The 27241-nt window shown below is 41.5% G+C and overlaps 1 protein-coding gene across 1 annotated transcript; it reads right to left on the bottom strand.

The window, feature by feature from the left end:
* Positions 1-503: 503 nt before the first annotated feature.
* Cir1 (corepressor interacting with RBPJ, CIR1) lies at positions 504-27210 on the bottom strand. Its single transcript, XM_057755663.1, has 10 exons — positions 27051-27210; positions 24929-25023; positions 22084-22157; positions 21552-21562; positions 21404-21468; positions 20898-20946; positions 18213-18330; positions 3857-3963; positions 2633-2718; positions 504-1432 (listed from the first exon to the last, which is right to left on the bottom strand). The coding sequence occupies exons 1-10, from the start codon at positions 27120-27122 to the stop codon at positions 835-837; spliced, it is 1275 nt and encodes a 424-aa protein (XP_057611646.1). The 5' UTR covers positions 27123-27210; the 3' UTR covers positions 504-834.
* Between the last annotated feature and the right edge of the window lie 31 nt (positions 27211-27241).

Here is a 27241-nt window from a genome sequence, read left to right as displayed (position 1 = left end):
TTAAGGTTGACAATCAGCTGCTAACTTAAATGTGGAGATTATTCTGGACTCGTCAGGTGGACCTGTGTGTTTACAGGGGTCCTTACCAAGTGGAAGAGGGGCATGCAGAATCAGTGCTGGAGTGAGCAGATGTAGAAAAGACTTGCCTCCACGTTGCTAGCCTTGAACTACAGAACAGGGCCAGACGCCAAGACTGGGCGGCACAGATGTTTCAGAAGGAAGACCGCTTCACTTATGCCTTCATTTTATCCTACTGAGACTCGCGTAAGAATCCTGATTTTCACAACTGTTAAGTTTAAAGAAATTTCGTATGCCAACATGGACAAATAACAGGGCATCCAATAATAAATATCATACTCTGCAGAAAAGAATCCAGGGTTTTAAAGCCTTAAGGAAATACTGATCGATATCCACTGTTTTTATTTGCCCTACTGAATTCCGTCACTTACATTTTGCTTCAAGTAAATTCAAATCATAAAATAACAAATTTGAATTGATAATCATTCACGGTTGTCACTGTTTTAATGCTATTTCAAAACAACAAAATCACAATGACTTAACATATTTTAAATTTGGTACAAGGCATAAGAAACAGCTACCAACAGAAACAAAACTCCTATCCCCTAAATAGAGTCCCTACAAAGATCTGCGAACTCAACCTTGTGGTACTCAGTGCTTTCATACTTGAAATGATAGTTTATAGAGATGGAAAATTAAGAAGACTTTTCTTTATTAGATAATAACGTGCAAGTTAGCCCTTGCTGAAGATACGGTAAGGAATGGAGTCCGTCACTCCGGACAGCTGTCTCTCGGCTGCTCCTTAGTCTCCGGAGCTCACCGTGCACTGGCTTTCCTACAGTCACCATGGCCATGGCTTTTGGTGTCCTTTCTTCTGTCCCTGTCTTCATGAGGGCTCCTGCTTCGGCTTCTCCTGCAGCTCTCAGCTCTGCTGTGACATCTGATTACCTCGTTCCTGTCAGACCCTTTCTTCTCTGGACTATGACGATGGCTTCTGGACTTCCGGTCAGAACCAGAATGGATCTGCTTGCTATTCTCCCCAGAACTCTCTTGTTTTAGGAGCCTCAATTTTTCCACGGTTCTTCCCCTGTCACCGTGACTGCTAGAAAGTTCTTCATGAAGCTTGTTCTTAGACTTATCCTCTTTAGAGTCACCGGTTTTACTGCCTGAACATTTGGTTCTCTTCTTTTTCTTCCTCTTCTCTCTTTTCTTCTCTTTGCTGTCACTCTCACTGCTGCTTTCTGAAGTGTCAGAAGAGGAGGAGGAGGAAGAGGAGGAGGAAGAGGAGGAAGAGGAGGAGGAGGAAGGGGATTTGTTTTTATGTTTTCTATGTTTACTTCTGCTCTTCTGTAGCTTTTTCTTTTTCTTATCACTTTTCTTTTTCTTTTTTTTCTTTTCAAGTCTATCCAATTTCCTATAGTTGGAAAGAAATAGTTCTTTCATCAACAAAAGAAACTGTCAATAGACAATCTATCTCCTTAGACACTAGTGAAAATGTTGTCCACATCTAAATACATTATTTACTTTATTTAATGATAAATCATTTGCTTCCCTTTAAATTACTAAGGCACGTAGACACTGAATAGGAATTTAAATTAAGCCAACTTCTAACTATACTTCAATGGGAATGACTGTTCTTTTGATAAAACATTCCTATGAGTCAGAATATAAAATTATTTAGCATTCTAAATAAAATGGTTTTCTTGATTTAAAGAAAACCTGAAAATGATGTGTAGCATTAATTGGACCTATGCACAGTTAGAAAAAGAAAGGTTCATCTTATATCTATGTTTTATGTGTGGAAACATTAATATCAATCATCACTGGGCAGTGGTGGTGCACCCCTTCAATCCCAGGACTCAAGAGACAAAGGCAGGTGGATCTCTGAGTTTGAGACCAGCCTGGTCTACAGAGCAAGTTCCAGGACAGCCAGGGAAACACAGAGAAACCCTATCTTGAAGAAACAAAAACCAAAACTGACCGACAAACAAAAAACACCCCACCAAAACCAAACCAAAAATGAAAATTGAGAATTAGAATATAGTTTGATATTATATAAAACAATTATCTACTAGTTCTCAGAAATTCTTTAATTTTAGAAATAAAACAATTCTACTGCTTTCTGAATTTTAGTCTGGGAAGCATTGTCTAGATGGGAGTTCTGAGTTACTGAGATACCAGCCTCTTGGTTCTGCAGTCATCCTCCATGTACTGAAACATGGTGAGCGCCCTCTATTGGACTTGGTAGATCTTGAATTCTTTAGCTAGCTCACAGGGAGTGTGTTTAACAAATTTACGCATTACTATAAATTTAAACATTCTTTCAATATTCAAGAAACTTCACAAAATGTAAAAAAAGACAAAAAACATAAAACACTTTCTAAGAACAAGTGGTGTGAAAAGATATGCCCGGTTTTATTAAGAAAAGTAAACTTCCAAATTTAATATTCAGAAGCTACAAGAGCTCGGTAGTATAATCTGAGGAAACAAACACTAATTCTTATTACTGAAAAATCAATCAATCAAGCAACCCACCCACAGATTGCGTAGGAGCTGACTGCAGGGCCCAGGCAAGACAGTGGGGGAATCCATCGCACATGCACCCCTTAGTTACCTGAGGAGCTTCTGCTTCTGCTTGGTCGTCAGTGACTTCAAGAATTCAACCTCAGGGTCTTCTTCACCATCACTCGCGACATAGTCCTGAGTCAACAAAGAATCCGATTGCTCGATTTTAGACAGGCTAGTTACTAGACAGGAGAGAAAGCCTTTCTAGCTGAGTTTTGTGCCAGGGACATGCACAGACGGCGTGGTACTTGGGACTAACGTGTGTGGGGTTATGCTCTGCCTGCTAAGCTAGACCAAAGGTTCATACAAGTGCTTTGTAACTCCTGGAGACTATCAGGACATGGAAGACAAGGACAGACAGAAGCTTCTCAGCAGGCTGTGTGCTCACACTTTAAAAACTTACTGTCTAAATACAGCATTTCTAGTTTAACGAACTATAAAAACCAAGAGCATCATGAGGGGCTGGGACTACAGCTCCATAAAGAACACTCGCCCAATATGCACATGGCCTGGTTGCAAGCCCCAGCAGCAAAGACATAAAAATCTAAAGACCATGAACTTAGATCAGAAATATCAGTAACATTAAACTTTATAATTATAACACTTTATTATAAAATAGGCAATAATACAGCCTTTAAAACTCAAGCAGGGATAATGTCTCAGGATATAAAGGAACCTGCCACCAAGCCTGATAACCTGAATTTTAATCCCTGGAATCCACATAGTGGAGAGAATTGACTCTTCCAAGTTTTCTTCTTGATTTGCACTGGCACATGTACTCATGTGCATGCCTGCACTCACAAACATGCAGCACACTCGCACACAACGCACATGTACAGCTCTTATACATACAAAATGCAGTACGTTTAAAAGCTTTTAACTTTCTGAATTTATGAAGTTTAATAAATAAGTTTAAAGCATTTTCTATAATACCCAGGGAGCTGTTTGTAGACTTCTATTGGCTCAGTTTAATGTCATTTCAAGGGTGTGTTAGCAGGAAGGAGCAAACAATCCCATCACCAGTTCAGTTAGATATTTTATCCACATAAACCCAAAGGAGCCATTTCATTTATTAAAATATAGGTTTATAAACAATTTCTCATTTAGGTTAAAGTAACAAAGCAGCAAAATCAAAATACATTTAAAGCATTTTCTTTGCTCTATCTTACTTTCCTATGGATATATGCATATTGGAAAACATTAAGTAGCAATTCACAAGCAATCACATTTAGATTTCCAGACATTTTCAGCTTACTGATAAAAAGATCATTACCTGTGATGGATCATTTGCGGTCAAGTTTCTCCCCAGTACATTTCGTTTCAGTGCAAACCCACTGTTTCTCATCTCCGCTATTAGCTCCGAGGGGTGCATCGACGGCCCTGTTCACAAAAATCACAGTTTGAATGTATCATTTATATCTCTCTACCTTTTTTGGACTCCACAGTAGGAATGCAGTTGAAGCTTTGTTAAGTAAAATCACAGCTAAATCAACTCAATAATCTTCTGCTGAGCAAATAATCAGATATGATTTTCTAAAACAGCAGTCTGGAGATTCAGAATAGAAAATAATTGCATTTTTCCTTACGTGCAAGAGGATGCTCGGCTTATGTAACTCTGTCATATTGAAATGTCTACTTGGAAGTTTTTAGTATAAAATAAAAACAAAATAATAAAAAATTACAATTAAATTTTAATTGTTATTCTCAGTAAAAATCCACTTTATATTTTTTAAATCAAATACCAATACTGAATATACTAACTACCAACACCACATACACATACTCAGGCACTTCAGTTATTAATTGCATTTATATATGTACCTGGAATGTAAGACTTGTAATACTGGGGTTAGTGACAAGCAGTTTGAGGCTAGCGATAGGTGTGCATATTTATTCTATCATAGACTAGCTACAGGTATGCATACTTTCTATTTCCCACAAACTGTAGTTTTTACTTTATCCTAAGCTGGAAACTGAGCTGCTTTCTGGTCTCACAGTATGTACTAACAAAATATTTAAAGGTCTGCTCCCTTTCCTCATCATGGGACCTACTCAGGTTAGGAGACTCTTTCTTCCCCACCTATATATTCTTGTCGCATTTTTGCTTTCTCTGAAGGTCAGAAACTAGGACACAACACATGACCCCAGGTGATGCATCCATACTGCAGTGTGGTAGGAGAGGACCGCTGGCAGCAAAGACTTCCTATGAGGAGACGGGGATCGAGATCCACAAGATTTCCAGTTCGCTCATCAGAAAGTTTATTTCTGGCCGGGCGGTGGTGGCGCACGCCTTTAATCCCAGCACTTGAGAGGCAGAGGCAGGCGGATCTCTGTGAGTTCGAGGCCAGCCTGGTCTACAAGAGCTAGTTCCAGGACAGGCTCCAAAACCACAGAGAAACCCTGTCTCGAAAAAAACAAAAAAAACAAAAAAAAAAGTTTATTTCTCTCCCTCTACTTTTTTGTCCTCTCCCCTTATCTGAGTATTCAGCTACATACTACTCTGAAAATCAGAAGTCATACTGTTCAAGCCTCTTCACTTGCCAACAGCAGCTTTGTTGAAAAAAAATTTAGGCATTAGACTAATAACTTACTGAATTTTCCAAGCCTTACTATTCTGTTAAAATTGCCAAGAACAACTATATACCTGCTGTTCCATGTTCTAGGTATGAGACACACATGCCCATGATGGAAGCATGGGGGTTAAAATTAATTTCTATGGATTATTTTACATAATTTGCGGGGGCTGGAGAGATGGCTCAGAGGTTAAGAGCATTGCCTGCTCTTCCAAAGGTTCTGAGTTCAATTCCCAGCAACCACATGGTGGCTCACAACCATCTGTAATGAGGTCTGGTGCCCTCTTCTGGCCTGCAGGCATACACACAGACAGAATATTGTATACATAATAAATAAATAAATAAATGTAAAAAAAAGAATTACATAATTTGCTTGCTAGTATTAATAAAACCTTAAATAATATTTGAATTTTAAGTATTAGTTGCCTCTGAATGACATAAAAGTAGTCATACAACTAATGTTTTAAATAAACAAAGGCCACTTTGGTGGTGGCGCACGCCTTTAATCCCAGCACTCGGGAGGCAGAGGCAGGCGGATTTCTGTGAGTTCGAGACCAGCCTGGTCTACAGAGCTAGTTCCAGGACAGGAACCAAAGCCACAGAGAAACCCTGTCTCGAAAAACCAAAAAAAAAAAAAAAACCAAAAAAACCCATATTTGCATATATGTGCATACAGAATAAACATATAAATCTGTGTGTGTACACAAGGTTCTCTCCATTGACCACTCTCTAGATAGGCTCTCAACACCACAGCTCAGGATGCTGAACAGGCAGCAAAGGTGTGAGATATTACCTCTGGCAAAACAGGTACATCAGTAAAACAGACTGCACAACAAGTATGTTCAAATTCAAAATAAGCACCTTTAAATGTCTGGTACAGCTGGATATGGGTCACAGCAATGCTTGACTCTTTCATGAATTCACAATGCCAGAATTCAAAAGCATTTTTTAAAAGGCCAATTGTGCTGTTCATCTGTTTTCAAGACAAGGTCTCATGCAGCCAAGACTTGGACTCCTGACCTTCTTACCTCCACCTCCTGAGAGCTGGGACTAAAAGGATGCACACCACACATCACAAGCAAACCCGGGCTTCTGCATGCTAGGCAAGTCCTCTGCCAACTGAACAACATCTTCAATCTAGGTGTCTGTCCTAAAGTGTGTGTCTGTGATGGCTTCAGAGCATTTGAGTTAACTGGTTTGGCCTTCACAGCAGGACAAAACCATACTCGATGTGAAAAAAGTCAGCCCTAGCTCTATGTATCCATATTCTCAGATGTCCTTAACTATAATACAAGAGGTGTCAAAAGCCTCATTTTCATGATGGTTTATTCAGTTTATGTCCCAACAAAAGCCACACTTTTCTCCTAGGAACACTACTCAGGCAACCGCATCTCAGAGAAGAAAACCCAAAAGGTCAAATGTGTTGTACAGATTACATTTGCAAAGGGCTTAATCTACTTATTAAAGGTTGTTATTTTTTAGAAATAGACAAAACTCAACGGGAGGTAAAGTGCTCTACAGAACAAGTATTTCATTACAGAGTCACAGAGACTCAAAAGTTTTCAGCTGGATGCATGACACATGCCTGTAAATCCAGCACACAGGAAGTGGAGACTGAGGAGTCTCCCTTAGCTAAAGTTAGTATCAGCCTGAGTAACCCAAGAAAAACTCTGTCTCAAAAAGCCAAAGACAAAACCTAACAGTAAAGCAGTTAGGGACAGCAGTCCCCAACAAATGCTGGTGCATGCATCTGTATTTCACCACGAGCACTGGCTAAACGGGCTCAGGCTAAACTGGCTAAGCAGGTCAGCACTCTTTGCAAAAAAAGGGTTCTTTTTTTCCTCCTTGAGAGAGAAGTCAGTGTGCATCCCAAATATGGTTTTGAACTTGGAATAGTCTCGCTTCAGCCTCCTGAGTACTGGGTCAGATGAACATCTCTGTCTATGATTCATGGCACTGAATGAAGAAGAGGAGTGAGCAGTGGGTAGGTAAAGTGGTGTGAAAGCCTTTCCTGGGCCAGGGAGACAGCTCAGTTACATGAGAGCCTGGAGTCAATCCCAGAACCCACGGAAAGAAAAAGCCAGGAGTGGTAGCATGCATTTGGTTTTCTTTGTTGTTGTTTTTTGTTTGTTTTTATTTTTTGAGTCAGAGTCTAACTATATACCTCTGGATATCCCGGCAATGCCTCCTGAGTGCTGGGATTAAAGGCATGAGCCACAATGCCTGGCCTAGTAGCATCTCTTTGGAACCCCAGTACCGAGGACACTGAGATAGGTTGATAACTGGAGCTAACTCGCCAGTCAGCCCAGCCTACCTGGCAAGTTCCAGGCCAAGAGGATGGCACCCAAGGAATGATATCCGAAATTGTTGTGTGGTGTAAACACACACAAACACACAACACACACGAGAAAAAAGTCGTTTGTTAATTCGTTTGTTCCTTCCTTCCCCAGTTTAACACATAGCCCCACCATTTCCAAAAGCAGAACCTTTTGGGGGAGGTGGTAGGAACACTGAGACAAGGCCTCATATAGCCCAGACTGGTCTTGAACCTGCTGTGTAGCTGAGAATGACCTGGAACTCCTGCTCCTCTGGCTTCTATCTCCCAAGCACTGAGATCACAGGCACCTGGACGTCCTTTTGTCCTTTCCTAAGGTTAAACTGACCATGTGTCTAGGGAACCACTGTTTGACACATAGGGATACGAGTTACAGTACACTACTCAAAAAGAGCTAGTGGGAATCATCAAAAACTCCCTCATACTTACATCTAATTCCTTACTGGACCAGAATGAGTGCTTTAAAGAAAGCTTACGGAGGGGCTGGAGAGTTGGCTTAGCTGTTCAGAGAACTTGCAGCTCTTGCAGACGACATGGAGGCTTACAATACGCTTGAAACCCTCTTCTGGCTTCCATGAGCACCAGGCATGAACGTGGTACACATATATACACACAGGCACTCACGCATGCACACTTAAAAACTACCTAGAAAGCTTATCCAAAGTTTTTTAAAAAAGACTAAAATGGAAGCTGGACGTGATGACGCACGCCTTTAATCACAGCACTTGTGAGGCAGAGGCAGACGGATCTCTGAGTTTAGAGTCAGCCTAGTCTACTGAGCAAGTTTCAGAACAGCGAGGACTATACAGAGAAACCCCGTCTCAAAAGAAGACTAAAAAAAGGAAACAGACTGAAGAAAAACATATATTACAAAATGCCATAATAAAAGCAATTACTCTGTATGAAGAATTGGAAGAAAGGAAGGAAGGGGGACAAGGGAGGAAGGAAGGAGAGAAGGAGGGGGAGGTGGAGAGAAGGAAGGAAGGAAGGAAGGAAGGAAGGAAGGAAGGAAGGAAGGAAGGAAGGAAGGAAGGAAGGAAGGGAGAGAGAGAGAAAAGGAAAAGCAGGGGAAGGGGACGAAGCAGAAACAGGTAACGTGAGTCCCAGGAAAAAGTGAACACGGCTATTAATAAAGCGTGTGGGTGATGTTTATTTATAAAGATGGGGATGTTCTATGGAGGATTTTTCTAGAGGTTATGCAGGATCCGACTGTACTAACTCTATTGAACTGTGCCATGCTCAGGATTTCCTGACACACTGCCAGTTCATCCTTAGTGGAGCTGAAGACAATAGGGCCCCTTACTGTCCTTACCCCAACTTCACGCTAAAGACAGCCAGTTGGTCTCTATTAAGACACAGAACGTAAAAGAAAATAAAACATTTCATTTTCATCTATGTGGCTGAAAAATACAAAGGCAAGGAAATATGAAACTATGCTTATTGTATGCTAGTCAAAATTATTGTTTGCTAAAAACAATTTCATCTTACAGAATCAATAAAGATCTATGACATATTTGATTATATCTTTATTACTTATGTTTCCAACTTCATTTACATGTAAAGTGGTGATACAACAATAAAGCTAATTCATCTGCCTCGGGGACTCTGAGACTCCTCTGTGCTGAGACCACAAAGCATCAGAACTCGCTATTCACTTTAATTAGTTACAGAAATATAAACGCTCTGGCTATCCGTGAGCCTCAAAAACACTTGGGTTGGGAATGTAACTCTGTTGGCATGTGTGGTCTGACTCCTAGCATGTCACAAACTGGGCATGGTGTATGTCTGTAATCCCAGCATTTGGATGCTGAAGGGATCAATTCAGGGTTATCTATGGCTACACAGTGAATTTGAGGCCACCCTGGGCTACATGAGAGTTTCTCTCAAAAAAAAAAAAAAAACAACAACAACAACAAAAAAACCCAAAAAAACAGTGGGGGTGGGGAGGAGTCTATAGTATACATGAAGTTCAGGAACAAGTTAAACAATCAGAAGTTAGTGCTTATGGGAGTGGGGCCAACTGGAAGGCAGCCAGGCATTCTCTAGAGTGAAGGTAATCGTCTCCATCTTGTCAAGGGTGTGGGTAGCAAGTACACACATCTGTCAAACTCAAACCCTACACTTCAGAGTAGTGCATTTTAGCCAGGCAGTGGTGGCGCACACCTTTAATCCCAGCACTTGGGAGGCAGAGGCAGGTGGGTCTCTGTGAGTTTGAGGCCATCCTGATCTACAGAGCTAGTTCCAGGACAAGCCTCAAAGCTACAGAGAAACCCTGTCTTGAAAAACCAAAAAGAGTAGTGTATTTAACTTTAAAAAGTTGTAGGAGGCTGGGTGTGGTGCACTTAGGAGGCAGAGGCAGGAGGATCTCTGTTGAGTTAGAGGCCAGCCTGGTCTACAGAGTGAGTTCCAGGTCAGTCAGGACTATATAGTGAGACCCTGTCTCAGAAAAAAAGTTGTAACAATACATTTAGCCAACAAGTCAATACTGATTGCTGTGTGTGGGTACTATAGACTCCAAAATATATCTATTCATTATATATCTTACTGTAAGGGGAGAGACGTATGGAGTATTTGAACTTTTTTGTTGTTGTTGTTTTTCGATACAGGGTTTCTCTGTGGTTTTGGAGCCTGTCCCTCATAGAGATCCGCCTGCCTCTGCCTCCCAAGTGCTGGGATTAAAGGCGTGCGCCACCACCGCCGGGCTACAATATAAAAAATGATTTTTTAAAAAAGATTTATTTTATTATGTATACAGTGTGCTGTCTGTCTGCATATATGCCTACAGACCAGAAGGGGGCACCAGATTCCATTACAGATGGTTGTGAACCACCATGTGTTTTCTGGGAATTGAACTCAGGTCTTCTGGAAGAGCAGCCAGTGCTCTTAACTTCTGAGCCATCTTTCCAGCCCTAGAAAATAATTTTTAAGATCTGTCTTACTAAGACTTTAGGAGTCTTTTTTTTTTGTCTTCAGGCTTGTAATATTTTTGAGAGAATTAGTTTACAGGGAAAGTATGACTTCTATTATAAACTGTTTAGAAGAACTGATAACCTCTGCTGTTTTAAAATGTGAGGGAAGCTCTTCCAGTCCCACAGTCTCTGCTAAACACGTACACTGTGCCAGGCAACGGGGATAGAAAATGTTAAGATAAAGTCCCTGCTTCAGAAACAAATAGTTTCCAGGAGAAAACTAGAAGGGGTTATCATTTTCAGACTTTCAGCAGTCTAGGGAAGGGCGGAAGCAAAGTATCCTAAGCGGAACATGATGAAGGGTCACATTCTTCCTCAAGTTTGATTTGGGCAGAAGAATTAGTATTTACAAGATAAACTAAATTTCATTCTTTACCTGGACAGCCACAAGCTAATTTCCTCTTAAAACTGACAGAAGTAGATGGACAAGGTTATGAGAGTTACACAAAGGAGACTTAGTGGGGCTGGGGAGACGGCTCAGCCAGTAAAGGGCTTGTCAGCAAGCACTTGGACGTGATTCCAGATCTCCAGAACACAGGTAAAAGCTGAGGTGTGGTGGTAAATGCCTGGAATCCCAGTACCAGGAAGGAGAGAAGAGGGTCTATGTGGCTCACCCAACACAGAGCTATGACTGTGACCGGACACTCACGATACCCTTTGAGATTATGAGAGCTGTGCCCCCCATTAGTATCAGGCATGTCTTTAACAAAAGCAGAGCCATTTATTGACAGAATAAGACTATAATTAATTTGTTGGCATCAAAATTTCAAAGAACCACTCTAAAAAATAATTTAGGGGCTGGAGAGGGCTCAGAGGTTACGAGTACTTGTGCCGGCAGTGGTGGCGCACACCTTTAGTACTAGCACTTCAGAGCCAGTGGAGGCGGACGCTGGCGGATCTCTGCGAGTTCAAGGCCAGCCTGGTCTACAGGGCAAGTGCCAGGACAGGCTCCAAAGCTACACAGAAAAACTCTGTCTCGAAAAACAAAAACAAACGAACAAAAACCAAACAAAAAGAGCACTAGCTACTCTTGCAGAGGACCTGGGTTTGGCTTCTAGTGCATGGTGGCTTTCAACCATCTGTAACTCTAGTACCAGAGGATCCAACACCATCATCTGACCTCTGCTGGCATCGTGCACAATGTGGTGTACAGACACACATGCAGGCAAAACACTCATAAAATAAAAAAATCTAAATAAAGAAAAACTACAAAATGAAAAAACACACGCAAAGGGAAAAGAAAGTGCAGGGCTGGGGTGTAGCTATGTGGAACACAGGCTGGGCACACAGACAGCATGAAAGAGGGGGGAAGGAGGGAAAGAGGGGAGAGACATTTAATTTAAAGAGTTGAAATAAAAAGTTACCAATAAAGAATTCAATGTTCAGTGAAGGGTTTCAGAAGCAAATGAGAAGCAGAAACCTCAGAGCAAGTAAATAATTGAAGAATTTGTTGGGAGCAAGACGTGAATTATAGGAAATATTAAGATAGTTCTTCAGAAAGGAGGAGGGACAGAGGGACATACTATGCTCACAGTAACCAGAAAAGCTAGCGTAATGACATTAATTTGACACTAGCAGAGTATAGAGCGAGTGCCTTAGTTAGGTTGCTATTGCTGTGAAGAGACACGATGACCAAAGCAAACCCTTATAAAAGGAAGCATTTAATTTGGGCTTGCTTACATTTTCAGAGGTGTTAGTTCATTGTCATTATGGATACCAGCGATGTAATGGCAGCACACAGGCAGACATGGTGCTGAAGAAGTAGCTTAGAGTTTGCCATCAGCTCAGCAGGCAGCAGAAGAGAGAGTCAGTGGGCCTGGCTTGGGGTTTTCAAACCTCAAAGCTCACTTCCAGTGACACTTCCTCCAACGGCAACACCTCCTAATCCTTCTCAAGTAGTGACACTCCCTGACGACTAAGCATTCAAACATACAAGCCCATGGGGGCCGTTATAACAGCAAGGACAGTTATTAAGGATGAAGAGAGGCATTAACACGGTAGAGGAGCCAAATCTCCAAAAAGATTCAGTAATCTGAAATGTGTACATATTTAATGATAGAGTATCAAAGAATCAAGGGAAAATGGATAGACTTTTTTTTTTGAAGATTTATTTATTTATTCTGTATACAATGTTCTGCCTGCATGTGTCCCTGCAGGCCAGAAGAGGGCACCACATCTCATTACAGATGATTGTGAGCCACAAGGCGGTTGCTGAGAATTGAACTCAGGACCTCTGGAAGAGCAGCCAGTGGTGCTCTTAACCTCTGAGCCATCTCTCCAGCCTCCCACTTTTTTTTTTTTTTTTTTTTTTTTTAAAGAAAGAGGCAAAGCCACCTTCACTTCTGGAGGCTCTGACATCCCTCTACCAGTCGATGGGTCCAGCAGGCAGAAAATCAGGAGATAATGGTGAACTGACCCATGCAACAGATCTAGCTGACACGTATAGATTTTACCCAGTAACAGAAATACATGCTTTTCTCACACTAAAGTATGGTAGTCACCAGACAGTAAACATTTTGGGTCACAGAGTTGAACAAATGAAAAAGAGAGTAAATTGTACAAGGCATGTTCTCTGATCACAAGATTTAAACCAAAAATCTGTAACAGGACAGCAGCTAGAACATCTCACAATATTTGGAGATGAAGAAAGACACTCCTAAAAAACACACAGCAGGGAGGTATCAGGAGAGAGTAAAAAACTATTTTGAATAAAGGAAAATAAAAACATAACAGCTATCTAAAAGATTTTGGCTGGCTTTTGTCTTCAGTTGAAGACAGTGCCTCCATATTTGAAATCTGTTAAGTGTAAAGGAAAAATATATGCATGGGCTGGTGAGAGGGTTCAGTGCTGGCAACTTGCTATGCAAGCCTGGAAATCTGAGTTTAACCAGTGGAGTGCACATACATGTGAAAGGAGAGATGCAGTCGACCATAGCTGACAGGACAGTTTATGTTACCAAGGTAACCAACAACAAGCCGAGATAGCTCAGGTTAAGAAAGTAGATAGGATGATAGCTGGACATGTCAGAAAAACTAACCATGTGATCAGAGGGCTGGGCTTTGGATCTGGTGGTACCAGAGCTCTGGGAAGGATGGAGGGGCTGGAGACTGAGTTCAACCACAGTCAGTGATCTATGTTATTAAAGCACCAACAGGAACTCTCAGCAGTTTAGGTAAGCTTCCCAGGCCAATCCCATGGGAAGCACATTGTTGCACATCACTGGATGTCTGACTTTCTGCAGGAAGTTTCATGCTTGCTCTTGGGCCTTGTTCTAGGTGGTCTTCTGTTGCTTTGGAGTCTTTTGGCTCTAACATTATAATCCCAAGTGCTCTCCTGAGTTCTGGGAGTCAGTAAAGACGGGCTGCCGAGGGAATCCCTGATCTGCACTGGTTCTGGTGAGCAGTCTGGGAATTCCTGACCATGGAGCACCTGCTAACTGATCTTAGGTCAAGGCAGTCTTTTTGACAAGTTTTAACCTAATTTTGGGTACTGTCAGAAATCATTAACTAGGAAAAAACAAATAAAAAAACAATAAATCTAAACTACTGTAACAAAATTTATCAAAAACCACGAGACAGTAAAATACTTGCTTAGAGAGATAATCATACAGTATTGGACACAGATTCTAGAAAATAAGAAAGATTTAAAATGAACTATATGAGGTGGTGAGGTGGCTCTGTGGGTAAAGGCCCTTGCAGCCTAACGACCCAGGTTCACCCCAGGATCCACATGGTAGGAGAGAGCTGACTCTCTAGAGTTGGCCTCTGACCTCCAAAATGAATGAATGTAGAAAAACATCAATTCTGGGGCTAGAGGTATAGCTCAATGGTAATGTTGGCTAGCAGTGTTAAGGTCACGGTTTAATCCATAGCATCTCAAGAAAGCCCACTGTCAAATCAAAACCAATCTTTACCTTAAAAAACAACCAAGTAAACCCAAGAAGAAAGAAAATGGTAAAGAGGAGAGAAATTCACCACCCTGAAAGCTACTTCTCTGCAAAGATCACTGAAACTGAAATAGCAGGGCTGGAGAGATGGCTCAGAAGTTAAGAGCACTGGCTGGTCTTCCAGAGGTCCTGAGTTTAATTCCCAGCAACCACATGGTGGCTCACAACCATCTGTACTGAGATATGGTGCTCTCTTCTGGCCTGCAGGAATATATTCAAGCAGAACACTGTATATATAATAAATGAATAAATCTTACATAAAAAAAACCTGAAAAAGCATTAGCCAAATACTCAAGAAAAGAGAGGAGACACAATGACTAATAATAGGAAAGAATGAAGAGACACCACTACAGACCCCAGGGGTATTAGAAAGGTAATACAGGTACATGATAAATAATTCTGTTTTTGGAGTTTTACTTATATAAAATGAACTAAACGCCAAGAAGATTAAAATATAAGAACACTCACATAATTAAAGAAATTTAATAAAAATAATGACTTTTTAAGACAGAAAGCTTCAGGCGCCCAGAGGGATTTACTAGCTAAATCTATTAAACATATAAAGGGAAAATATAAATAGATAGAAAAGGACAGAAAAACTGCAGGCCAGTATCTCTCATGAACAGATGTAGAAATCCTTGACAATGTATTAGCAAACTGATTCCAATAATGTATAAAAACAACTTAAACCACAACCAAGTGGAGTTTAATCCAGATGTGCAAGGCTGGCTCAGTATCTGAAAATCAATTCGTGTAGCTGTGGTATGCACCTGTAATCCCAGTGTTTGGGATCTGAGGCAAGAGAACCCAAAGTCTGAGATTAGTCAGCACTCCAAAATAAATTCTGAATCCAATCTGTTAAAAAAACTCAATGTACCTGGGTAGTGGTGGCGGATGCCTTTGATCCCAGCACTCAGGAGGAAGAGGCAGGAGGATCTCTGTGAGTTCAAGACCAGCCTAGTCTACAAAGAGAGTTCTAGGGCAGGCGAGGCTATACAAAGAAACCCACAGAACTGAACTGTTCATTTGAAATTATAGCTCAATAACACTGATGAAAAAACACTTGAAATTTCCCACTCTACTTTCTCAAAAGGAGTTTAATGTAACATACATTAAAGTTAAGAGTCAGTAGTAAGAAAGGTGGCAGGGTTAGGGACAGAGCTTCAGATGTCCAGTGTCGCCCAGGATGCAGGAAGCCCTGAGTCTGACCACTAGCGCTGCACACATACACCAGGAGTGGTAGCTTTTACCTGTAATCCCAGCACTCAGGAGATGGAGGCAGAAGGAGCAGAGTTCAAGGAAATCCTTGGCTACATATTGCAGTAAAGCCAGGCTCAGACCACATAACATAATGTTTAGAAAGGGGAAAAAAAAGAAAAGCTACCCGGTATACAAAAGGCATGTGGGCTGCCATTTAATTACACCGCAGGGAAAATAGTTTATAAAAATTCATTCATGGCCGAGGCTTACAAGTTTTGGAGGTAATTTTGATGTGTCTGGAGTGGATGGAAACTTACAAACTTAAGATGATCTTATCAGCAGAAAAGATATTCTAAACCAGCTTAGCCCAAAGAAGCATTTTGATTGCCTAATTTAACTCTGTAAAGGAGAAGTAAATCTTATAGCTGGTCTCTGTAAACCTCACAGCTGGACTAGTCTAACAGCACCTTCAGTTCCCAGTGATCAAAGTAAGTTACTTTATATACTATACTCAGAATTTCATAATAGAAATAATGTAACCCCAGGGGGTGTGGTTATCATGAAATAATTACACTCCTGGGAGATTACAGGCACAAGGCTGTACCCCAGGGGTGTGATTATCCCATGATAACCACATCCACTGAAATTGCCTTATTGCAAAAATAATCTCTATTCACTGGCAGGACATTATTCAATAGGTGATTTTTTTTTTTAATGGAAAGATGTTTTTAGCTTGAATCAGCAAGTGGATTAGGAAATTGGTCAGTTTATTTTTTACTGCATTCAAATTTAGAATACACTGCCATTGTTTGCTTTCCTATTTGATACAGCAGTGTTTTGACTTTGTTTTTGAGAAGCTTTTAGGAGTTCCCATTAGCTTTCATTAAGAGCTAGTGTTAGACTCAGGTCGGGCTTTGAAGGCATTGCTAATGGAGCAACATGTTTAAAATACCTGATACCCACATACAATTTTCAGTTCTTCTAAAACAATGCACACTAAAAAATTGAAAAGTGATTTGCTCTCACTGTTGGAGATATAAATAAGTAAAAATACGGGGCAAAGGCGCTTAGGCAATCCTACCAGTCAAATCAAAGCACTGTTAACATTTTGGTCTGTTTCTTTCCAACACCTTTTCTAAAGTATGTGTTTTGCTCTAGGTCTACCTAAAGATAAAGAGAAACATCTGTCCAGCTATTGCTTAATTAATTATTATTAATTAGGTGTGTGGTGTTGTGTGCTGTAGACAAAGTCTCTACCACTGAGCTCTGGTTTTTTTTTTTTTGTTTTTTTTTTTTGTTTTTCGAGACAGGGTTTCTCTGTGGTTTTGGAGCCTGTCCTGGAACTAGCTCTGTAGACCAGGCTGGTCTCGAACTCACAGAGATCCACCTGCCTCTGCCTCCCAAGTGCTGGGATTAAAGGCGTGCGCCACCACTGCCCGGCTGAGCTCTGGTCTTAATGTGTTAGAACCTGTCTTTTTATTTGACTAAATGTTGCAAACAACATCCATATCACTAAGGTATCTTCCTACCATCTTGTTTATTTATTGAGACAGGTCTCACGGTGGAGATCTGATTACCTCTCCCCTGTAAGTACTGATATCAAGACAGGTTTCTTCCTATCATTTTAACCGCTGCGCCACGAAGTATGCCTTGGCAATAATGTCCATACTTCTTATTCATTTAATACCTTTTTATTAGATATTTAGGCATTTTTTGTCCTTTAACAACAGACCCATAATTATTTCCTTATGATAAAAATTATGACTTTCATAAACTCCACAATTTAAGCGAATAGAAATAAGCACCATCCTGCTGAAGCTTGGTTATTCTTCTGCTTAAGCAGATGACTCTCAGCCTTGACAGCGCATCTGCTATAGATCAGGACTTTAAGAATCTTATCATGCAGCTCAATCTTTCTGCGTCACTTCTGAAGGACAGGCCTGACTACACTGGGGACTTGCCTTTGCTCATACAACAGGAGCACAGATGGTAAAATGCGCCCCGTCTACTTTTATCTCCACTTAATCACAGTGTTCAGTGCTTTCAGAGGCAGAGGCAGGCGGGTCTCTGGGACTTCAAGACCAGCCTGATCTACCCAGTGTGTTCCAGGTCAGCCAGGGCTACACAGTCAGACCCTGACTCCACACAACTGTAATCTTAGTGCTCAAGAGGTAGAGGATGATGATCAAGGAGTTCAAGGTCATCTATGGCTGCACAGCGAGTTTAGAACCAGTTTGGCCTTATAAGACCTTGTTTTAAACAAACAAAACAAAAAAATGAATTGAAAAAATTCACAGAAACTTGACTAGAAAAGTTAAACTCTATTTTAGTACATTCAAATTTAACACAGATAATGAAGGTTTCCCACTTATCTATCACCTTTTGGGGGGAGGCAGAGAGGAAGGGGGATGCTAGAGACTGAATCCAAGGCCTAACATGCACTTGGCAGGCAAGGTGCTCTACCACTGAGACACCAGTAGCTCTATCATCCCATCTGGGATGCATCTTAGTCCACAAAAACTAAATTCAAGTGCAAAAAGAGTTAAGTTTAAATAAAAATGTTACTTTATCTTTCCTTGTTCGATAAAATTTTGTCTTTGCTTACCTGAGCCATCAGTAGGAACTGAACTTGCATTGATTCCAGAAAGACCAAACAAGGGACATTCTCGATCTGTGTTCACATGACCCCACTTGTGACACTTAATACACCTTACATTTCGAACCTGAGAAATAAACATTATTTTGATTCTCAAATGCCAAGAGCCAACATTCAACTCATCATTTTTATTTAGGTCCCGCCCCCCTTTTCTTCTTTTTCTTTTCTTTTCTTTCTTTTTTTATTGAGACAGGGCCTCACTATAGCTTTGGCTACTCTGGAACTTGCTATATAGATCAGGTTGGCTTTGAACTCACAGAGATCCACCTGCTTCTGCTTCCAAAGGGCTAGTATTAAAACATATCACCATACTTGGCTAAGTTCCTTTGTAAAATAATCGCCAAGGAAAGAGATTTTATAGTTACGATGGGTAAGTCAATACAAATACTAAGCCCTTCTATTATAAATTTGCCTAAAATCCAAAGTGAATCTTATCTGTGCCGCCTACAATAAAGCAATGTCATCCGAAAAGAAATAGTAAAATATCAAAGAATTATGTCACGGTTTAATTTTAGGTTCCCTAATTCTAACACATTAACCTAATACCCCCACCCCTTTCTCTGTAGGGTCTTGTCCCACCCCCACCGTCCACATGTTGACACCCAGGCTATGCCACCACACCAGCTACTTTTCTCCAGACTGCAGCCAGGCGCTCACAACACTCAGTGAGAGCGCTTTTCCACCGAGCTCTCCCTAGCCCTGCCTCAAGTTTCACATTTCTTTCTTTCTTTCTTTTTTTTTTTTTAAAGATTTATTTATTCATTATGTATACAGTGTTCTGCAGGTCAGAAGAGGGCACCAGATCTTACTACAGATGGTTGTGAGCCACCATGTGGTTGCTGGGAATTGAACTCAGGACCTCTGGAACAGCAGGCAGTGTTCTTAATCGCTGAGCCATCTCTCCAGCCCAAGTTTCACATTTCTAAACCAGGGGTTGGTGAACTTATTTTGTGAGGTAAAAAGGGTATTTCAGGTTTTATTTTATGCTTGTGTCTGCTGTCGTGAGGGATGTGCTGGAAAGCTGCCACAGAAAACGCAGTGAGCAGGCAATGTTTTTCACAAGGGTTAGCTCTGGGGTGACAGTTGATTGTTTCTAATTCAGGAACATTTTCTAAACTGTAAGAAAACTGTAGTGACCACCACCCTCACTAGAAAACTTGACTCGCCTTCCATCTAAGCTGTTTTAACTTAGCTGTTTAACTGCGATGCTAATTTCAGCTGGAATCAACTAAAACCCAAGTTGCTGCTCCTGTGTAGTGTTTTTTTTGTTTTGTTTTGTTTTGTTTTTAGGATTTTCGAGACAGGGTTTCTCTGTAGCTTTTTGGTTCCTGTCCTGGAACTAGCTCCTGTAGACCAGGCTGGCCTCGAACTCACAGAGATCCGCCTGCCTCTGCCTACCGAGTGCTGGGATTAAAGGCGTGCGCCACCACCGCCCGGCTGTGTAGTGGTTTTAAAGAAAGTGGCCCCCACAGGCTCACGGGAGTGGTGCTATTAGAGGTGGGGTCTTGCTGCAGCAGGTGGCACTGGAGGAAGTGTGTGCACTGGGGTGGGCATGGAGCTGTTAGATGCTCAGTCTAGCCCAGTGTGGCTCTGTCTCCTCCTGATGCCTGGGGATCCAGATGTAGAACTCGCGGTGTCTCCCCAGCACCAGGTCTGCCCATGCGCCACTGCACTTCCCGCCAGCATGATAATGGACTAAACCTCTGACCTCTAAGCCAGCCCCAATGAAATGTTTTCCTTTGTAAGAGTTGCCATGGTTGTGACATCTCTTCACAGCAATAAAACCCTACCTAAGACACTCCTGTGAGGGATTTTCTTGATCAAGTTATGAATTCTGGCCACACCTCCTGGTGACAGCCTGCATAAATGGAACTCGAAGAAGGAAGCTTTGCTTTTTGCCTGCTTGCTCTTTTTCACTGGCAAGTTCAAGCTCCTCCATCTACCCTGTTGCTGCTTGTATTAAATCCTCCTTGACTTCAAGAATCTAATGCAGACTGAAGAGCAGCAGCTTCGCAGGAATCCTCCAGGACTCCAGAGACAACCAGCCTCGTGGACTGAACAGTTACTGGATTCTCAGCCTTTCTACCGAGAGACAGCCACTGTTGGACTACCTAACACATCCTCTAGTATATAATCACCCTACACCTGAACCACATCCTCTAGGCTAGCATATATTCACCTATACCTGAACCACATCCTCTAGGCTAGCATATATTCACCTACACCTGAACCACATCCTCTAGGCTAGCATATATTCACCTACACCTGAACCACATCCTCTAGGCTAGCATATATTCACCTACACCTGAACCACATCCTCTAGGCTAGCATATATTCATCCTATCAGGTCCGTTCCTTTAGAGAACTCTAATACGAACATGTTTTGGAAAATAATTTAAAGCTATATGTACTAAATAAAAATTATTATTATTATTTTTTTTTTGGTTTTTTTCGAGACAGGGTTTCTCTGTGGCTTTGGAGCCTGTCCTGGAACTAGCTCTTGTAGACCAGGCTGGTCTCGAACTCACAGAGATCCGCCTGCCTCTGCCTCCCGAGTGCTGGGATTAAAGGTGTGCGCCACCACCGCCCGGCTAATAAAAATTATTCTTAAAGAGCAATATAAGTGTCACTTGCCTGGATACCAAAGGGCTGATCTCTGATATTCATGTCATCTTTGGCATATCTGTTAAATAAAAAAAAAAAATGTTAAGACCATAATATTAAGAACTTAATTCAATGGCAGTTAACTTGAAAAAAAAAATTATCATTCTTAAAACATTATAAAATGTATTACTACCAGCATCAATTTTTAAATGTATACAGCAGTGGTTCTCAACCATCCTAACGCTGCAACCCTTTTATACAGTTTCTCATGTTGTAGTGACCCCAACCATAAGACTTTCTTAGTTGCTACTTTATAACTGTAATTTTGCTACTGTTATGAGTCCTAATGTAAATATATGTGTTTTTCCATAGTCCTTTGGAGGTTGTGATTTACAGGTTGAGAACCACTGGATTATATATATAGTCTGATGATGTAGTTTTAAAAAGCGAACAAGTTCGTAAGTCCGGGCTAAAATGACGCGTGCTGGTTGTCTAAGGTAGGTCACAGCAGTCACACGGTTTCTCCCAGTACTCACTTTTCTCTCGGAGCACCTTTCTGCCACTCAAATTTGTATTCTGTCTCTCCTTCCGTTTCTTCCTTCTACAACAGGTAGGAGAAATTATTGAATTTCCCATAAAATCACAATCAACCATAAATCAGTTCAAACAGAGAAAAGCTCTCACCTCTTTGTTTTCTTGATTGCATATTCACAGCACAGGGAGAAGCAGGACAAGTTAGCAGTGTCAGTGGAAAAGTCTACTTATTATTACGCTCTATTATTTAACTGTAACCTGTAAGAATTAACTGGTTTTTCTTTTATCATAAAATAAAACTCCAGATCACTGAGAGATAAAATACAACCTTGTACTAGAGTCCAGAATAGGTATGTTAACTTGTAATTTTTAAGTCTTTATGCTTTTCACTGGCAGTGAATAGACTTTCCATCTGAAAATGTATTCAGTGAGGACTACAGACGTGCACATTGTAAAGGGATAAATGCACTTCCACAATATTAAGCATCCCTCCCCTTCCAAAGGACATAAGCTACTACATTAGAAAAACATTTTGTTTTTCTTCTACTGTGTTGAGCTGCTGTCATCAGAGTAACAGTGAAGGAAAAGATGAAGATAACCTTCAGTATACTGTCTGCTCTTCTCAACATAATACATCTTCATACACCATCACATCCAAGCTGAAAGGAAATGAGACAAGTACCTTTTTTAACTCCCGGTGGGGCCTCGTACATGAAATTCAGGCCGTTCTTTACACGCTCGTCTCCCATAAGCAATCTGAAGGAAATAACAGTACAATTTTAGATAAAAGGATGGCGTGACAGCACACCAGCTCTCAAAGAATAACCCTACAGGAATTAAGATATTTTATCAGAGATAAAGCCGGAAAAGGGCTGCCTTGTTAGAGAAACTTGTAACTTCTTCCCTCTAGTTCTCCCAGTAACACAGGAAGGAAAGATGATCTGGTTACTCTTACAGAACTGTCTTAAAAACCCGTGAGATGCTGCTCAAACAGTCACTTTCGAAATCCTATGTGCTACCAGGCATTTTGGTGCCAAAACCTTTTCTTTTTAAAATAATTTCAGATCTTTTCTTCTTGGGTTTTCCAGGCAGGGTTTCTCTGTGTAGCCCTGGCTGTCTTAGAACTTGCTCTGTAGATCAGTCTGGTCTCAAACTCAGAGATCCGCCTGCCTCTGCCTCCCAAGAGCTGGGATTAAAGGCGTGTGCCACCATCACCAGCTATTTCAGTGTTTTTATTTTTTGTGTGTGTGTGTGTGCAAGCGAGCGAGCAAGAGAGAGAGAGAGAGGGAGAGACAGAGAACAAGAGAGAAAGAGCACACACACGTAGAGGTCAGAGGCTGAAGCAGAGTGTTTTCCTCAACCATTCACCTTATTTTAATGACTGTGTGTGATGTGTATAGAAGCCTGTTTGCATGCACATGAAGGTCAAAGGACAACTTCCTGCAGACAGCTTTCTGCTTCTAACTCTATGTGAGTCTTAGGGACTGCATTAACCTTCACTCACCTGGCCAACCCTCTACCTTTTAGACAAGTTCTCTCACTAAACCTGGGGTTCACTGATTGGACTACAATAGCTAACCAGCAAGCCCAGGGATCTTCCTGTTTCTACCCCTGGAGCACTGGGATCACAGGCAAGCTTTTTATGTGGGGGCTTGGAATCCAAACTAGGTCCTCTTACCTTAATGACAAATACTTTATACACTGAGCTAACTTCCCAGTTCGGAGAACCAAATTTTTTAATGAGAATAAAGAAAAAAATAACAAAATTCTATAATAGGCTAATACACCGAAGCCAGAAATGACTACTCCTCAAGAAAATCTTAGGTAGTAACTGAACTTCCTACTGTAGGCTCTGTGCACAGCGTGCCGCCGTTGGTCTTCTTGGGTAAAGGACCACAGCAAACAGTATGGCTACGCTGAGTTCAAGTTAAGTCTCTCAAAGCTGAAGTGTAGTATGAAATGTCTTTGCATTGGAAAAGACGACCACAAAGGATATGCTACGCTATCGTATGTCATTCTTCATTTTTCCTCTATTGGATTCTATATTTCCTGCCTCCCAAAAGAAAAAGAAAAAAAAAAACTCAAGGACATATAAATATATATCTTTATTGTGACATTATTCTTTAAGTAAAAGGAATGTGTACTGATGTATGTGGCGGATGACCTTCAAAACAGGCTAAATGAAATAAATCAGGGACCAGTAACACAGCTAGTGGCCCAAGTTGCCACCACCTAAGCCTGCTGACCCGCGTTCAAGCCTGGGACCCACACAGTGAGAAGGGAGCACTGCCTCCCACCAAGCAGGCCTCTGACTTCCACATGTGCACCAAGGTCCTCATATGCTCCCGACATATATACATACACACAAATAAATCAATATACTTGTTAAAATTAAAAAGTTAACCAATCACAAAAGACCATTTAATCATCTACCCTTTGTGTCCATAATTCTAAAAAATTCATAGGTAGACAGTAAAATGGTCATGACTTGTGAGAAGCAGAAACGGGATAAATTAGGAAATGGGGAATGATTACTAATGAACACAACATTGTCTTTTCAGGTGATGAATGTTTTGAAATTCACTATGGTTATGGCTTAGCAACACTAAGCAAACTTAAAAACCTAGGTATATTTTAAACAGATCTGTAAATTTTGTCTTAACATTATTTAAAAACTGTAAATCAAGTACATGAAAAGCTGAGCTTCACTAGACATTGAGAAATAACAAATCAAAACTGCAACGAGCTACTGCTTCATACTTACGAGCATGGTTATTAGTAAGAGAGTCGAGATGTAACCCAGCTGGTAGAGGGCTGGCCTGGCACACAGGAAGCCCTGGGTTTGATTCCTAACATCGTATACACTAGGTATACACAGGCCAGCACTTAGGAATTCAAGGCAGGAGAATCAAGGAGTTTTAGGCCATTCTCAACTTCATAGGAAGGAAGTTCAAGACCAGCTTAGGCTATGGAAGTTTGGTGGCTCTTTAAAAAGCTAACCAAAGAATTACTGTGAAAGCGACCAATTCTGCTCCTAAGCACATCAACAAAGCAGATGACAACAGTCTTGAACAGATACCTCTGTGCCAATGTTAACAGCAAGATCCAATTATCAATAAACTGATGTCTCAAGTTTCAAAAAGAAATGCTTCTTCAGAGTACAGTCTATTTAACCAAAACACCCCTATTCAGCTCATTAACAAATACAAACACAGTGAAAGCAATTAAAAGGCAGGCGTTATCCTGAAAGAAGCCAATGGACCCCAGCCACCACGCACAGGCCAAAGACCCCGCTTCTCCTCTAAGAGTCCTGGGCATCTCTCATTTCAATGTATTGAAGAGGAAGCTTTCTAATCGCTATCAGTAGTTAACATGCAGGGTTTATGATGTCTGCAAGCTCGGCCTCATTTAGGACTTGCTCGCAGTCTGGATGAGTCAAATGCAACTGTACTTTAGGTGAAGAATGGCTAAAGACGGGAACGGTGACCATGTGACTCTTCTGAAAGCACTAAAAAGGTGGTGCTTACCTGTTATCATATGACTCTTGCTCTTTAAGGTACTGCTGCATTAATTCTTCTTGTTTCTTTTTATCATATGATATTTTCTGCTCTGCCATCCATACCTACAACAGTGAAACAAAATATAATTTAACAACCGGATTAAACAGTCTGCTTCGTGTGTATATACATGCATGTATGCATGTGTGTGGTACGTGCATGTGAGTATGGAGTCAAGGGTTTAAAACAAACTGTCTTCTTCAGTCACTTTCTTACTGAGGCAGGGTCTCTCACAGAACCCAGAGTTCAACTCTGTTAGTCTAGCTACCAGCTTGCATGGAGGATCTCCTGTCTTCATCCCCTGAGGGCGAGGATCACAAACGGGCCACCATGGCGACCTGGCTTTCATGTAGGTGCTGGGGATCCAAACTCTGCCCTCACAATCGTGCGTCAGGTGCTTATCTGCTAAGTCATCCTGACAGCCCTGGAAGCTGGTCGTTTTCTATAATCAACCACACCTCGTTAGCCAGTCACGTCTGCAATCCCAGAACTCAGGAGGCTGAGGTAGGGGTACTAGGTGTTCCAGGTCATTCAGAGCTACACAGGGAGACCCTGTCCAAAAGCAAGCACCCCCCAACCAGAAAAATTACCATGTATGTCAAACTTTAGATTTTACAGTTAACTAATCTCAATGGAGAAAGAACTGAGATAAAAGTAAAACATAGATCCATTGTCGAAGAGCTCACAATGATTCTTCTGCATATTATAAACTATTTCATGACTATTATAAAGTATTTCATGACTTAAAAGGGAGAACTAAGAGTCAAGTGCAGTGGCTTACATCTGCAAGTTCAGCATCTGGGAGGCAGAGACAGGAGGATTAGGAATTCAGGGCCATCCTCCCTGGATAGTAAATTTGAAGCCTGCCTAGATTTCAGGAGACTCTACCTCAAAAAAGAGGCCATGAAATGTGTAAAAGACGTGGAGAGTATGTACAAAATAAATAGAACAAGACTTTGGAGGGGTCAAGGAATAAGGCAGAGATCGAAAGACCAAGCAAGTCGGTTTTCTTGGGCAGGGGAGTTGCTTAAAATTATGTAACAAGTCATTAATCGTAGCACTTGGGAGGCAGAGACAGGTGAATCTCTGGAAGTTCAAGGGCAGCCAGGTCTACACAGAAAAACCCTGCTCAGAAAAAAAAAATTAAGTAACTATATTCGCAGATAAACGGTGTTAACACTACTTGTATTTTCTTCCACAGATATTCTAATGCATATATATATATATATATATATATATATATATATATATATATGCTTTTATACACATAACATTCCTCATATGCATGGCAACATACAGGATCCATAACTGGCTTAGAAACAACTAAAAGCTTAATATATTCTCACAAGCCTGTGTACTTCTGAGTACTTTTCGTGACGCATAAAAGGTTGGCCTCGAACTCACAGTGATCCACCCGCCTCTGCCTCCCGAGTGCTGGTGCTAGGATCAAAGGCGTGCGCCACCAATGCCCGGCTCCCCGTTTCTATTCTTTCCCCACACTATCTCATTTAATCTTCCTAACAATTTTACACATGAGGGCAACTGACATTGTCATCCTTAATTAGCAGAGTAGGAGGTTAACGATCACGCCATTAAACATTTTCTGCGAGACTTCGGGGCTAAATGTGACTGTACTGAACTAACAAGAAGTCCGGTCTTACTCAAAAGCTCAGATATTCTCCATCACCATTCTTTCGCGCTATAATTCGGTCCTGTGTCCAGCACTTGATTGACCTGTAATTTTTTTAAAAGAAACGCTTGAACTTGAATGCGGCCATCAGACGCCACATGACTGGATGGAGATGTGGGACGGAGAGTGAAAACAGGGTGGCTTTCTCTGGGAGCTCTGTTAAGGACCGAGTCTCCACTCAGGGAAGCAGGGCTCCCGGGTCTTGGTCTTGGGGCTCCAGAAGACGGACCCGGAATGAGTTACGGCGTCAGTCTCCACAGTGACCGACAGGACCGGACTTGGGGGACCATCCGGTCTGTCGGGTTAGCATGGAGAAAGCGAAGAAGTTTCCAGGCCCGCAGAGGACACGACCGTCCCAGGGAGCTCGGCAAATCGCTGCCCTCTCCGGATCCCTCTACTCACCTTCTTGATGTTGGATTTGGACGCAGGATGAAAATCCTTTTTGCACATGAAATTAGCGAACGACTTCCCCATCTTGGAGTACGAGACGCAGAACTACTCAGCCGCTAGGTCTGCGAGGGACGTAAACAAACTCCGGGAGCGTCACCGGAACTGTAAGGCGAGCGTGGGAGAGAACGTCGGAGGTCGAAGGG

The sequence above is a fragment of the Chionomys nivalis genome, chromosome 22 (assembly GCF_950005125.1).
Source record: "Chionomys nivalis chromosome 22, mChiNiv1.1, whole genome shotgun sequence".
Lineage (NCBI taxonomy): Eukaryota > Metazoa > Chordata > Mammalia > Rodentia > Cricetidae > Chionomys > Chionomys nivalis.
The sequence above is the reverse complement of the archived record's forward strand: the minus strand, read 5'-3'. Positions and strand labels throughout refer to the sequence as shown.